Source organism: Carica papaya, chromosome 4, assembly GCF_054855325.1.
Source record: "Carica papaya isolate Zhongbai chromosome 4, ASM5485532v1, whole genome shotgun sequence".
Classification (NCBI taxonomy): Eukaryota; Viridiplantae; Streptophyta; class Magnoliopsida; order Brassicales; family Caricaceae; genus Carica; species Carica papaya.
Window position 1 is genome coordinate 2,322,364 of NC_142312.1, and position 13,982 is coordinate 2,336,345.

General features: G+C 33.8%; 1 protein-coding gene and 1 long non-coding RNA gene across 5 annotated transcripts; both read left to right on the forward strand.

Moving 5' to 3' along the window:
- Positions 1–1,936: 1,936 nt before the first annotated feature.
- LOC110822144 (SUN domain-containing protein 4-like) lies at positions 1,937–6,201 on the forward strand. 4 transcript variants are annotated; one of them, XM_022052158.2, is made up of 5 exons: positions 1,937–2,277; positions 3,120–3,380; positions 3,639–4,900; positions 4,989–5,074; positions 5,799–6,201. In XM_022052158.2, the coding sequence occupies exons 2-5, from the start codon at positions 3,221–3,223 to the stop codon at positions 5,974–5,976; spliced, it is 1,686 nt and encodes a 561-aa protein (XP_021907850.2). In that variant the 5' UTR covers positions 1,937–2,277; positions 3,120–3,220; the 3' UTR covers positions 5,977–6,201. The 4 variants fall into 4 exon arrangements, with proteins under 4 accessions (XP_021907850.2, XP_021907849.2, XP_088073415.1 ...); XM_022052157.2 differs by having other exon boundaries at positions 3,156–3,380; XM_088217289.1 differs by having other exon boundaries at positions 1,937–2,171.
- A 1,076-nt stretch (positions 6,202–7,277) lies between these two features.
- Positions 7,278–9,383, forward strand: LOC148266189 (uncharacterized). Its single transcript, XR_015818742.1, has 2 exons — positions 7,278–7,621; positions 9,129–9,383. It is a non-coding gene; the product is annotated as an uncharacterized LOC148266189 (long non-coding RNA).
- Positions 9,384–13,982: the final 4,599 nt, after the last annotated feature.

A 13,982-nucleotide genomic window follows, 5' to 3' on the forward strand; every position in this document is an offset into this window, starting at 1 on the left:
TCATAAATATATTTGTCATTTATTTTTTTTTAAATTTAACGAATTATATTAGATTAAAATTGTCTAATTCAAAAGATAATTTAAGACGCAATGTGAAAAATATTTTTAATTCTAAAAAACTTTAAAGTGTTAAGATCTACTACTTATTGATGAGATGCGATAAAAATAAAAATAAAAATTTATTTAATTAACTTTTAACATAACATATGTAAGTTTAAAATAGTATAAAAAATTATATGTTAATTGAATATAAGTTAACTGAATAGATTTTGATACTTAATTAAAAATACTTGATATTTCTGAAATTAAATAGTATATTCCGAATTCATAATAATAAAAATTTTAAGACATAATGTATTTTTTGAAATATTGAGAAAAAAAAAGTCGTCAATACAATTATGGGAAGAGAAAATATCTAATGAACAAAAACAAGCCTACATGAAAATGCCACGTCAAACAAATTTATAATTGTTCAGCTTTTCGATATGGACTTAATGTTTTAAGTATTCCAAACATATATATATATATATATATGTATGTATGTATGCGCGTGTGTGTGTAATCATAAATTACACCCTGCCCGGCAAGAATTCATTTGATGGGGAAAGTTCCCAAAAGTTTGTAGGTTCTCGAACTTTTCTTATACGACATATTTTGGGAAGTTTCAATGTAGGAATGCTTGTAACAAATGATATTTATGCACCCTCCCATATAAAAACTTATTTTATGTGAAGGGTATAATTATTAATAATATAATAAAAAATTAAAACGACCAATAAATTCAGCAAACATAATTCTGATTAAGTTATTAATAAAAATACGAAAATAAATTAATATCTTAAAATATATAAATTTATATTTCAAATAAATTTATCACTATAAATTAAATCATAACGGACTTTATTTCAACTATTTTAAAGAATTTAGAATTAATTGGGTTAGACCCATATTTTAAAATATTACATTTTTATTGAAAAAATTATAAATAATAATAATAATAATAATGGTCGTTTAAATGTTTAAGTAAATATTAATTAAAAAAATGGCTGTAAATAAGAAGGGAATAAATTAAGTTAATGAGAATAGAATTGTGAAAAAAATTTCATTATATATATATATATAAAGGTAGAGTTCAGACGAATTTTAATTTGATACGATTTAAACACGTATTTTAATTTTTTAAAAAATATATTAAATTGAATTAAATAGATTAGGGCATAAAATACCATACATGTTACGCTAGCATTTCCCCAATCGAAATTAACCAGAAATCCGCGCCAAACTGATGCTGTTACATCATCGTGGCGCGTCACCGACCTTGAACCGTTACGCAAATATTCTCCTTTTGTGTGTTTCAAAATTTAAAAGAAGTCTCGGAACGTATACAATTTCTTTTTTATTTTTCTTTTTGTCCTTTTGTCAGTTAATATTTTTATTTTTATTTTTTATTTAAGGTTTTGCACTTAAACTTACAATTAAAAAAAAAAAAGAAGATTTTTACGATGATAAAAATAAAAACTACATTATTAATTTAATTTTTATGATATTTATTATAATTTAATATTTAATTCATGATATTTTTATCTGTTTCAAGTACTTAATTTTTTTAATAAAAATTTAAAATAAAACGTTTAGAATATTTTACGAATAATTTTAAACTAATTTTAATTAATTAATTAAAATTTTAGATTCTGGATGAAATAAAATAATTACTTTCATATAGTGATTTCAAAACTATAATTTAAGGTTCAATTTATGCAAATTTTAATTTTATAAAATAAAAATAAAAATAATAAAAATGCCAAAAGCGAAACTACTACTAAAAAACAGTCGCAAATTTACCGCTTTTCAGCTCACCAGATCCAATAACAGAAGAAAGAATAGAGCGGTAAAAAGTGAAATTCGAGTTAAAAAGTTAAAACAAAGTATCCGGAAGGCGGTTAGTGTTTTTCAAATCCGAGAGGGAGACGGAGAAGAATGCCGTTATTCCAAGACCCCATCAGAAGGGTCCTGAAGACATCCCGGACGGAGAAGAGAATCGACCGACAGACGCCGTTTGTTTCGATGGGGGGCGCTTCTTTTTCTCTCTGGATTTGTTCGCTGATCTCCGTTTTTTTCACTCTGAAAACGGTTGAAGATAATTTGACTTACTCGTTTTTTCAGATTTTCAGGTGCTTTGAGAAGTTCTTCTTTCCCTCGACTATCTACGGTTGAGAATTTATTGCCTGTTTGTTTTATCCGTTTGGATTTAGCCTAATTTTGATCTGCGTTGTTTAGGTATGTTTTCTCTTTCGGTTTTTTTCTTCTTATGTGAATCGTCTTGAATTGGTTCTAAAATTTGGCGTTTGAATTCTGTTCAATCACCACTTGAATTTGTTGAATTATTCATGTAGATAGTTCAAGGTTTGCGTTAATCCTAAACTCGATTTTGTTTCGAAGTTGACCAAGTTTCGAATCTGTCTTTGTCGCTCTTTTATCTATCAATAAATATCTGTTAATTTTATTTGTTACACTTGAGTAGACGAAGAAAAAAGTTAGCCTAAGTGATTCTGAATTGGGTTTGACGGGGGGTTTATTCTATATGTTCATTTTGGGTCTTCTTTTACTCTTCGTGCAAATGCAATATAGTGGAAACTTCTTCATTTAGAACTTCAGTGTTTTTCTTTGAATTTTCTTGGCATTATTAGGATTAAGTTCACACTTGCTGTTATTTGATGTATTTGACTATCAGTTTGTTGGAACATTATTCTTGCTGGTTAGTATGATTTTGCTTCGCTTCTGGTGATGATTTGACGGTATTGACTAGTCCATGTTGTAGTTGGTTATGGATGCCTGATTCATTTACAATCTAATTTTAACTTAATTAGAGATAATGTCTTTCATGTTACCTTTTTTGAATTCTTTTACCAATTACTTCATTTTGTTGTGAAACATGGTTTATTATGGGCTCATATCTTGTAAGTTAATTAATATTACAATTTTTCTGTTTTTTTCCTTCTTCATTTACTGCTATTTGTAGCTGAAAAAATACTCTTTCAGTCAGTTTCATTACCTTTCAACTTTACAACTAGTTAGCTGAATGTACAAGCTAACATTTCTCGCTCCTCTTCATGTTGAAGAGCATCTAATCTAAATACCAGGGGCTTCGTCTACAGGTGACGTGGAGGGAAATCTTTTCTCTCAGAATTCCATAGTCTGCACTGTACTGGATTGAAGTGCGATGCAAAGATCATGTAGAGCTCTTCTGCAACGAAGAGCTTTGGAAAAGGCTAATACCGGAAGAAATCGCTTGTACAAAGTATCTCTTTCCTCGGTGTTTGTTTTATGGGGCCTTGTGTTCGGTTTGAGCTTATGTATCAGTTATGGTGACGGTTACAGAGGTAAGATTGCAATAAAATACTCCAAGCATGCATTTCAGTTTCCCAAATAAGAGACCAACCTCTCTTCTTCTGCCCCTTTTAAGAGAAACTTTGTTAAAAGATTGCTTTTCCTTGTTGATTTTATCATGTTCGTATTGTTCTTTGTCTAGTTCCCTTGCCTAGGAAATCTAATGAACTCGTGTGATTCATTTTCAGGTTATTCTTCCTCACAGTCTGTTTAGTTTTTATCAGACACTAATTTCTTTTGTTTAAATATAGATGCATCTGCAGTGCTTCCAGTTGGTTCATCAACTTGGCATGGGTCTCAGCTGGCACAAAAATATTCTGATCCTGCCGATAAAAATCCATCAGAAGGAACTGCATGTCCCCAAAACAATGAAGATTCCCGTGCAAAAGTCAATGAAGATAAAGGTTCCAGGAGTGGTGAACCAATTGCCAGTGAAGGAAACACAAATCATATGGTTGACTGTGCCATGTCGGGCACTAACTCGGAGGAGAATGCTCTGAAGTCTGATAGGCTGTCTCGTGCTGTGCCAACTGGACTTGATGAATTCAGGACCAAAACATTCAGTTCCAAAGGAAAATCTGGAACCGGACAGCCTGGGAGTGTAATACACAGAGTGGAGCCTGGTGGGGAAGAGTACAATTATGCTTCTTCTTCAAAGGGAGCGAAGGTCTTGTCATTTAACAAGGAAGCAAAGGGTGCCTCTAATATCCTATGCAGAGACAAAGACAAGTACCTTCGAAATCCATGCTCGACGGAGGAGAAATTTACTGTTATAGAACTTTCAGAGGAAACTTTAGTAGACGCAATTGATATAGCAAATTTTGAACATTATTCCTCTAATTTAGAAGATTTCGAGTTGCTTGGCAGTCTGGTTTATCCAACAGAGACGTGGGTTAGTCTTGGGAATTTTACTGCTGCAAATGTGAAGCATGCTCAGAGGTTTGTTCTCCAAGAGCCAAAATGGGTGAGATACTTAAAGTTCAACCTATTGAGTCATTATGGGTCAGAATTTTATTGTACACTAAGTGTTGTTGAAGTCTATGGGGTGGATGCTGTTGAGCGCATGCTGGAGGATTTGATATCTGCTCAAAATAATTTATTTGGACCTCAAGAAGGAACTGGTGACAATAAGCAGGTATCTTTCCCATCGGAGTCCACGAAAAGTGATGTACATTCTCATGAATTGTGTGCAGAAGTAGAGTCTGTTTACTCGGTGGAAAGTTCAATTACTAAACATGATGTTGGGAAGACGAATAATGTTCCAGATCCTGTTGAGGAAATTCATCATCAACAGGCTAGTAGGATGCATGGGGATGCTGTTCTTAAAATACTACTGCAGAAAGTCCGGTCCCTGGACATAAATTTGTCTGTGCTGGAGAGATACATAGAAGAGTTGAATTCCAGATATGGGAATATAGTAACAGAACTAGCTAAAGATATAGAAGAAGAAGTTTTACTGTTAAAAAGGATAAGATCGGATGTAAAGAATATTTTCGACACTCAGGCAAACATGGTATGTGAATTTATGATTTAATTTGGTTTTGGGTGTTTGGTTTCTTTCCTGTTTTCCCTTTCAATTCTTGATGTTATCCTCTTTGCAGGCTAAAGATGTTGATGAATTTATTGCCCAGCAATCGCGTGATTCTTCTGATTTACATACTCTTCGCAAGGACATTGCCCTTCTCAGGTTTCTTGATCTTCTTGTCTACTAATGGCAATTTTATTTACACAATGGAAGTATTTTGGTGAAGAAATCTAATTATCACAGCATACATGTTTATTTGAGTTTGTTCAGTACTAGTTATTGCTCTTTTTGAAATTTCTTTACGAAATCTCTTTTAATAATTAAAGGAAATGAATTAATTGTCTTCTAGGACTTCGACATCTATCTGTTTAAAACATATTTATTGTCAGTGTTTGCCTATTAAAAGTAAATTGAAAGGGTATAACAGGATACCGTTCCAAAGAAAACGGGCAACCATGAAGATTGAAGATCAAAACCGTAAGAATAATTGTTTTTCTACATGGTCTGTGAAATCTTATGATTTTGACCACCCACAGTAATTTTTGAATGGCTAATGGCATATATGAAAATAGTCTAATTATTCTTATCAAGCAAGTACGAAACATTCATAATTTGATTGTTTTAAGTTGATTGGCTTCTCTATTAACATTTTCAAGAACGTTGGGAAACGATTGGCTGGGACAATATGAACAGAAAAGTGGAATATGAAAAAATATTGAGTAATTGCTCGGAAATTGGAATACCTAATCCCTAACCTACATCTCCTCTCCTGAAATAAAGGAGTTTGGTGTGGGTGGATCTAGGGTTTTTTTTTTTTCTGCACCTGTGAAAGTTCCTTTTTCTTATCTATGCAAAGGTGTTAATCATTGTGCTAAAACTTTTACAGGTTTAAGGTTGAAAAGATGGAGGAGAATCATTCATCGATGGAGAACAGAGGTATTGCAGTGTTTCTTGTAAGCTTAAGTTTTGGAATCTTGGCTCTCACGAGGCTTTGTTGTACAAGCTCTTCCATGATTTTCTTACTACTGAGCTGTACTGTTACCATTTACTTACTATCAGTATAGAGTTCTTACCCCTCCACGGAATTGGCAGTTTATAGAAATGTGTGAAAATATCTTGAACGCTCTACCAAGCAGGGAGTCAAAAAATTTCAGGCTAAACTTGAACTCCATTAATTTTCTTCCGCCTGATATCTTTTTGCTTATAATCTTCAATTTCGGTTTTGTTGCCTCTCTTAACATTTGTTCTACTATATGTGAAATAACTGATAAAATATTAAATTTTTTTTAGTTATCGTCTAAATTGCTGAAAATTAAATTTGAATGGAGATTTATGACATTCTTATATATAATAATAAGTTATCGATTTATAAGTTCGTTTAAAAGTAATCAAATACGATTAAATAGAATTGAACTTTAATGCATCGGATTTTATGTATAAATTTAATTTGTATGGATAATATTTTTATAATTTTTTATTTTATGATTGGTAAAATGACAAATATAAAAGTATGTCAAAATAAATAGGCGGTTACGTTCTCCGAATTTATTTTATTTTTCTAAAATCTTGTTACTAGAAAAAAATAATTTTTGAGACAGTGTGTTGATTCAGAAGTATCTACTATATGACGTAATTAAAATTTTTATAATAGAATCATGTACACTTTTGTTTTTTTTTATTGATTCAGTATGAGATTGTATGTTTGAATTTATTAAATCTGGTTTGATTTGAATTTTTTTTTATAACAACAACAGCTTAGGAAATTATTATTAATATCAGTTCTACTATAATTTAAAATATATAATTTTTTTAACAACCCAATACTTTGTCTTTTTAATTATTTTATACAAAAACTGTTGATTTCTAATAAATATATCTCTAAACATGAATGTTTAAATTTAAAATTAAGAAGAACTTAAAAAAAACCTATAATATCATAACACAAAATTAATATTTTTACTTAAATTAATAAAAATTGAATTGTATATATAATATAAAAATTACAGGATCTAGATTTGAATAATACTAAATATTATTATTATAATATTATATAATGAGTGAATAAATAAGTTATTGAATTAAGGATAAGTAATTTTTTACCCTTGATTTTTTTTTTCCCAAAAAATCATTAAATTTTGACGATTTTGTAGATTAAAGATTTCATAAATTGTAAAAAAAAAAAAAAAAAAAATTCCGTTATTATTATTATTATTATTAAAGAACCAATATCATTCTACATTTTTCTCTATAACCTTTTTAAAAGAACCGAAACGAAATTCAATCAAGATCACGAGAGTCGTGACTCGTGAGACTATATATATATATATATATCTAAGTGCCTAGTGGTTAGCACACGGCGGTGAGCACAGGACGCAGGTACTGCAAATACACATCTCTCCAGAAGCTTCGCGACTCCTAAAACGCGCACAACTGAACTCTCCCCCTTAAGCTTCACTCTCCTTAAATCGACTGCGAGCAGTGGACACGTTCTGTTTGATTTATAAGCCGGTTATATACATATATATATATATATTATATAATCAAAAACAATCTTAACTGTGATTATCTCAATTATAATAACTCAAAATGTTCAAGAAGGCAGTCGAGACCAAATCTCACTAGAGACTCAGGAAGAAGCTCAAGCGGAACCTCCGCGATAAGTTTCCTCGAGCTTCCGATGCCGACCTCGACGTCTTACTCCCACCTAAGGTCCGTTTCTCTCTGATTTCCTATTTGACTACTGTACCTAGAAATGCTGTAGGAAATACACGTGTTTCTCTTTTAATTTTTTAGGTTCGGTTTGATTTTTGTAGTTAGTGTTATGAATTTAGGCAGACTAGAATCAGGAAGGGGGCTTTTCTTTGGTCTTAAGTTCGATGTTGGCTGTGTTTCAGTCTGAGTGGTGTTGCACTAAAACCATTGTGTTGTAGCTTCTGTCTTTCTTCTCTACCATTAAGATCACGTCCGGATTTACAATCTTGTTGTAATAGATCTTTAGAGTTTCCCTAAATTATTTTGTATGTGCAGGTTAGCTATGATACATATCACTGTTTATATAGATTTTTTGGGGATGGAAATGACATTATTAGGGTAAGGAAAAGAGAGAGTTTATCAATGAAGGATGAGAGAATCTCCTTAAACTGAAGTAAAAGATAAACAATAATAAATAAAAATTTATAATTTATTGTAATTACTATAAGTTAAAAAATTTATTCGTTATAAAATATTTTTTTATAAATATAGTAAATTTACTAAAATAAAATTAATAATATGCTAATAAATTAAATTTATTGTATTAAATAAAATATAATAAGTTAGACCACCATAAACATATAAAATTACAAGTTATATGATTAGTAATTTTGTTTAATTTATTACATTATTATTATAATGTAATAAATTAGCTTCTTATATATATACTCAATTATTTAAAAAATAAATTTTAAAATTGAATATTTTAATACAAAAATGAATACACAACTAAATTAATATATTTTTATATAAACAAAATGTAAGATAAATAAACTGATAATCTGCATATCAAACAAGTTTTCAGATGCATTTTTATTATTATTCATATTTCAAAAAAATATTTGTGGAGTAAGTTTTTTTTTTTCCTTATTTTAATTTACCGTAAATAGATTGAATATTAATTATTGCAGAATATTTTTTAAAATTATAAATTCTTTAAATTAAATATTATAAATTTATTGACGTCAGCCTTGAAAATTTTTTCACTCCACTTTTTTCATGGCGTGGTGCAACATCAGTAAAGAGCACTGCAACTCGTTTCATAGTTGATCATTCTCTTATGTTACTTCTATAAGAAAATTTTGGGGGCCCCCACCCTATTCCAATTTGATATCTTTTACTCTTCGTAAAATTTGATAGTGAAATTTAAAATAAATATTTACATAATTTTCTTTTATTTAAATAAATAATTTATTAGAATAAATAAATTATAATTGATTTCGATATATTTAATATTGTTAAAAAGTTTCGAGAGTTCTTACACATATTTTATTTGTTTACGAGCATATAATAAGTTACATACATAATTCGAAAAGATAAAATCTTTGATGATTCCACCATACTTGACTGAATTGCTAAAACTTTAGTTTAAAAGATAATTGTGTACAGTGCACTTTTTAAATATTGAAAGGTAATGAATTTTTATTTTTGTTCACGGGGTGAGAGAAGTTTTATTGCGTTGCAGGGAAGCATCTTGCGTGCACAATTGCCCACACCATGTCACGTGGCAGGCAAAGACCCTGGTTCCTAACACCTGTCCGGTCCGCTCTCCATTACTTATTTATTCTTTTTTCGTAAGATACACAATTTAATTATTATAATTTTATTAACACATTGACAAATTAAATCATTAATACTGTTAAATATTAACTTACATTAATTTTAAGATTCAGCCAATATGTACTTGTATACTAATAAAATTTTTAGTAATCGTACTGAATTTATTACTATTTTTTTATTTTATATATACCCACATAATAATTATTATTAAAATCTTAACAAATTATTTAAATTAATAATTTATTTAATATAAATAATACATTATTGACAAAATAAATCAAATACATTAAAATATTTAATTTGTAACTACATTAAATAAATTAAATTACAAAATAAAGAGTATTCAATTAAAATAAATATAAATATATTTAAATTAAACATTTAAAAAATCAATTTTCTCAAGTAAAAGTAACTTTAATTTTAAAAATTTATATACTCTTATGGTAGATATATCTAATATTTATGATTATGTCTGGTATTCAACTCGTTAGTGTTTATTTATGTAACGGTCTCGAAAATTTAAAGAAAAATACATATAATAATTTGAGTGCAGAAGCGAGATAAATGTTAAGGTTAATATTTCTTACACGATAACTCAAAAGTACTAACAAACATCACGGAACAAATTCTCTAAAAGAGATACGAGAAATTGAAAAAAATAAATGAAACTATAAAGTATCGAGCTCGGGAACCGGATCCTCCTGATCTAAAATGGTTAAAAAAATGGTGAGCTACACTAGCCCAGTAAGGACATCACACTATATCACCACAACAAAAGTAAAGATTGGTAGAAAACAAAAAACAACCAATAGAGTACAAATTTTAAACCAATACATTTATTAAAAATAAAACAAATTTTCATTTTACTTACAATTGGAGAACCTGTAAAAACAACCTATAAAGACAATAACATCATACAGATAATAACTTCATACACAATCAGTAATATAAAACATATCATAAATTCATATTCATTAACAATAACTAATCATCACCGTTTCTTGTTTCATCAGCCTACTAGTATCCATGGGGATTCATAGGAGTGTCCCCACTAAACGTGAACTATTTTCCTCAACAATCTTAATTCCAGGGCCGCCCCCATACCCTGTCCGGTATGAGGGTGAAGCGGGTCGTCCCCATACCCTATCCGGTATGAGCGCCAAATAATTAAGTCTCCATACCCCGTCCGGTATGAAACAACGTTCACGGTAGGGTTCTCTATGAATCCGATATGTCCACCATCTCCTAGGATATCTAGTGATACTGTCACCTTATATGTTTATTAGATCACATCCCTTTCATGTTTATCCTTAATCTCCGTTATCAAATTAAACATAATCATATAAACAATGAACATGCACCCGGTAATACAATCATATCTTAAATCCCAAAATCACACAGTGGTCAAGTAAAATAGTAATACATACATTTAAAACTCTAAAACTAGATATCATCATGCCTTTAAACTGTAAAATAAATCAACAAGAATCAACAGAGAACAATATCCGATTTCAGGCTCCATTAGCAATCTGTAATTAATTATGCATATTTATCTTATTTGTATAAAAGACCGTATTATTATTTATTCAAACTTCACATCTATGATAGAAAATAGGGTGAGAGGTCCTTACTTGATTTGACGCCGAAAACTAAATGGTTACTACGCCTAAAGGCGGTCTCTGAGTTTTCTAAATCTTTCTTCGGGAACTAGAACGCGTTTACGGTACCTATAAATGTCCCAAATAAACCCCAAAATTAGTCCAGGGCCTATTCGGCCAATTTAAAAAATCCGGCACAGCGGCTCCGTCGTGCTTCGGTGACGGCGCCACCGCCCGCGGTGGTGACCGACCTCGGGTTGGCTGTTTTCGGTCGAATTCAGCCAAATTTGTATCGGTTCCTGTGAGAAAACACATTTAGGGACCTCAGTTGGCAGAAAAAACGTAAAAATTCGAAACTCACTGGCAGTGGGGCTCTCTGGTGCGGCGGCTCCCCTGGCTCACATTGCGGTTGGGTGTTTTGCTTCGGTCAACCTGTAGAGAAGGAAACTGTGATCACAATGGTAGAAAAATTACATCGAACGGGAATCGGGAAGGGCCTCATCAGAGGCGTTTTCTGAAACACCCCGCGGCGGCGGTGCTGAGCTTCGGCGGCATTTTTCAGCCAATTGGCCAGTTCTTTTACTCTGATTTGGCCATAAGTGGGTTTAAAATTGAATTTTGTTCAAGAGGAGAAATTTTTACCTCATTTGGCGGTAAAAAATTACTCCGGTGCGACGGTAGGTGGCAGCGGTCGACTCCCCGACAGTTGGGTTATCTTCTCCCGCGAGGGGCTCTGGCTACTAGGGTTAGGATTTGGGTGCGGATAGGGTTATTTATACTCATCCACTTTTGATCTGGGCCGTCCATTGCTTTTAATATGGATCGTCTGATTGCGATTAAATAGGAAATGAATCTGGACCGTTCATCGCGATTCAATCTGAACTGTTTGTGCGTGGTCTAATCTTTGTCGTTCGTGCACGATCCAATATGGACTGTCCATGCGCGTTTTGAATCTGGGCCGTCCGTGCGCGCAAGACTGGATCTCAATCGTTCGATCGTGCGCACGCGGATCACCCACGTGGTTCCCCCTGCGTGGCCTCCCGCATCAGCGCCTCTACCACCTGGCGCGTCCTGATTGGTCGGGACTGCTGACCGGACATCTGACGTGGTACAATTTTTTTAAATTGCGTTTTGACATTTTGTTTCCGATTTTTTTTTCAAAAATAACCCAGAACCCAAATTTTCACCATTTTTTTTCTAAAATTACTTTCAATTAAATCCTTAACTAATTTTTCACAATTATTATTGTTATTATTTTTATTAAATCAAAATAAAATAAATTAAATTAAATTCAATTAATAAATAATTATATTTATAAATAAATAAATAAATAAATGTTGGGTGTTACAATTTATACTGCATCAATATTAAACCAAGTACTTGTCAAGAAAGTATAATATAAACTATACTATACGAGGAAAAGTGATTGTGTAGCGCCCGGAGAAAAGGGGCCAAAAAAAAAAAAGGCCACGTCGGCAGCCACGTCAGCAGGCCCGGTCAGCAATCCCGGCCAACCGGGGCCTGCCACGTGGCAAGACCACATCACTCCGGAATGGGCCACGTTGGCGATCCGCGTGGGCGCGATCGAACGGCCCAGATCAATCGCGCGATCGGAATGCCCAGATGCAATCGCACGGACGGTCCAGATTCAATCAAAAACGAACGGCCCAGATTAAAACAAAATGGACGGCTGAGATCAAAAGGCAAGGGGTTATAAGTAGAACCCCCACACCAGACCACAAACCCTAGCCGCCTGCCGCTCGCCGGAGAAGACAAACCAGAAGCCGGCCGCCGCCACCCGCCGGGGAAATTTTCGACCGCCGATCGAGGTAAATTTCATACCCCTGACTCGTTTTTCCACGTTGATTCCTCCTGTGGCCAAATCGAAGCCAAAATCTCGGCTAAACGGCCGGAATACGTGGCCAAAGACCAGCGGCGCCGCCGCGCCCCTTCTCGGTTTTTGCCTCCGACGAGGCCCTTCCCGGCCTCCGTTTGATGCAATTTTTATATCACCGTGATCACCATTCTTTTCTCTACAGGTTGACCGGAGCCGAATCACCAAAACACGAACCTCGCCGGAGAGCCGCCGCACCCGAGAGCGCCGCCGCCGGTAAGCTCCGTTTTTCCGTGATTTTTTGGCCCCCCGAGAGCCCTAGGGTTGTTTTCTCGCAGGGACCGATGCGAGTGTGGCCGAATTCGGCCGGAAACGGCCGAAAACAGCCAACCCGAGGCGAATCGCCGCCGCCAGCGGCGGCGCCGTCGCCGGAGCACGGCGGAGCCGCCGTGCCGGAGTTGCGATTTGGGCCGAAAGGGGCCCTGGGCCTAATTTGGGATTTTTTTTGGAACACGTGCAGGTACCAGTAGTGCGTTTCAGTTCCCCGGGAAAAATTCAGGGAAAATTAGGGACAGCCTGTAGGCGCACTGTGAAGCCGTGTTCGGACCCCGAAACGAGTAAGGACCCCTCACCTTATTTCCTATCACGGTATTAAAGTTCAAAATGATAAAAACGGTATTTCTTGAATTAATGAATGTGTGAAATTGCTTAAGGTGGCTAATGGAGCCCGAGTCTAGTGTGATTGGTGATTTACTGTTATTTGGCCTGTTTACAGCTTTAAATGCAAAATGAGGTTTGATGTGTTCATTTTACAGATTTGTGTGTATATACTACGTTTTTATTAATTATGGGTTGAATGACTGAAAGACTGATACTGTATGTTGTCTGTTTGGCATGAATTACGATTTGCTTGTTTAAATGTGAATTGATGATGCTGACTGAGGAAAAGGAAAATGAAAGATTGTGTAGACTGATAATTGTATTATGAGGGTCAGCCTGACTAGATATCCTGAGAGATGGTGGACGGACCGGGTCCATAGGGAACCCTACCGGGATTGTGGTCTCACATGCCGGACGGGGTATGGAGATCTTATGGTTTTGGCGCCCATACCGGACGGGGTATGGGGACGACCCGTTTCACCCTCATACCGGACAGGGTATTGAGGTTTATGGTTTTGGCGCCCATACCGGACGTGGTATGGGGACGGCCCTGGAAACTGATTATGAATGTTAAAGGTTAACGGGTAGCGGGACCCCTATGGACCCCCATGGATACTAGTAGGCTGGTAAATGAGAAAAAAATATGTTGTATAATGATTGAATTACA

What these genes read in the sequence shown, in the direction of transcription:
- LOC110822144 (XM_022052158.2), top strand. Translation starts at nt 3,221, where the DNA reads ATGCAAAGATCATGTAGAGCTCTTCTGCAACGAAGAGCTTTGGAAAAG. An exon ending in TCGACACTCAGGCAAACATG is followed by an intron (nt 4,901 to 4,988) that starts GTATGTGAATTT and finishes TCCTCTTTGCAG; the next exon opens with GCTAAAGATGTTGATGAATT. An exon ending in AAGGACATTGCCCTTCTCAG is followed by an intron (nt 5,075 to 5,798) that starts GTTTCTTGATCT and finishes AAACTTTTACAG; the next exon opens with GTTTAAGGTTGAAAAGATGG.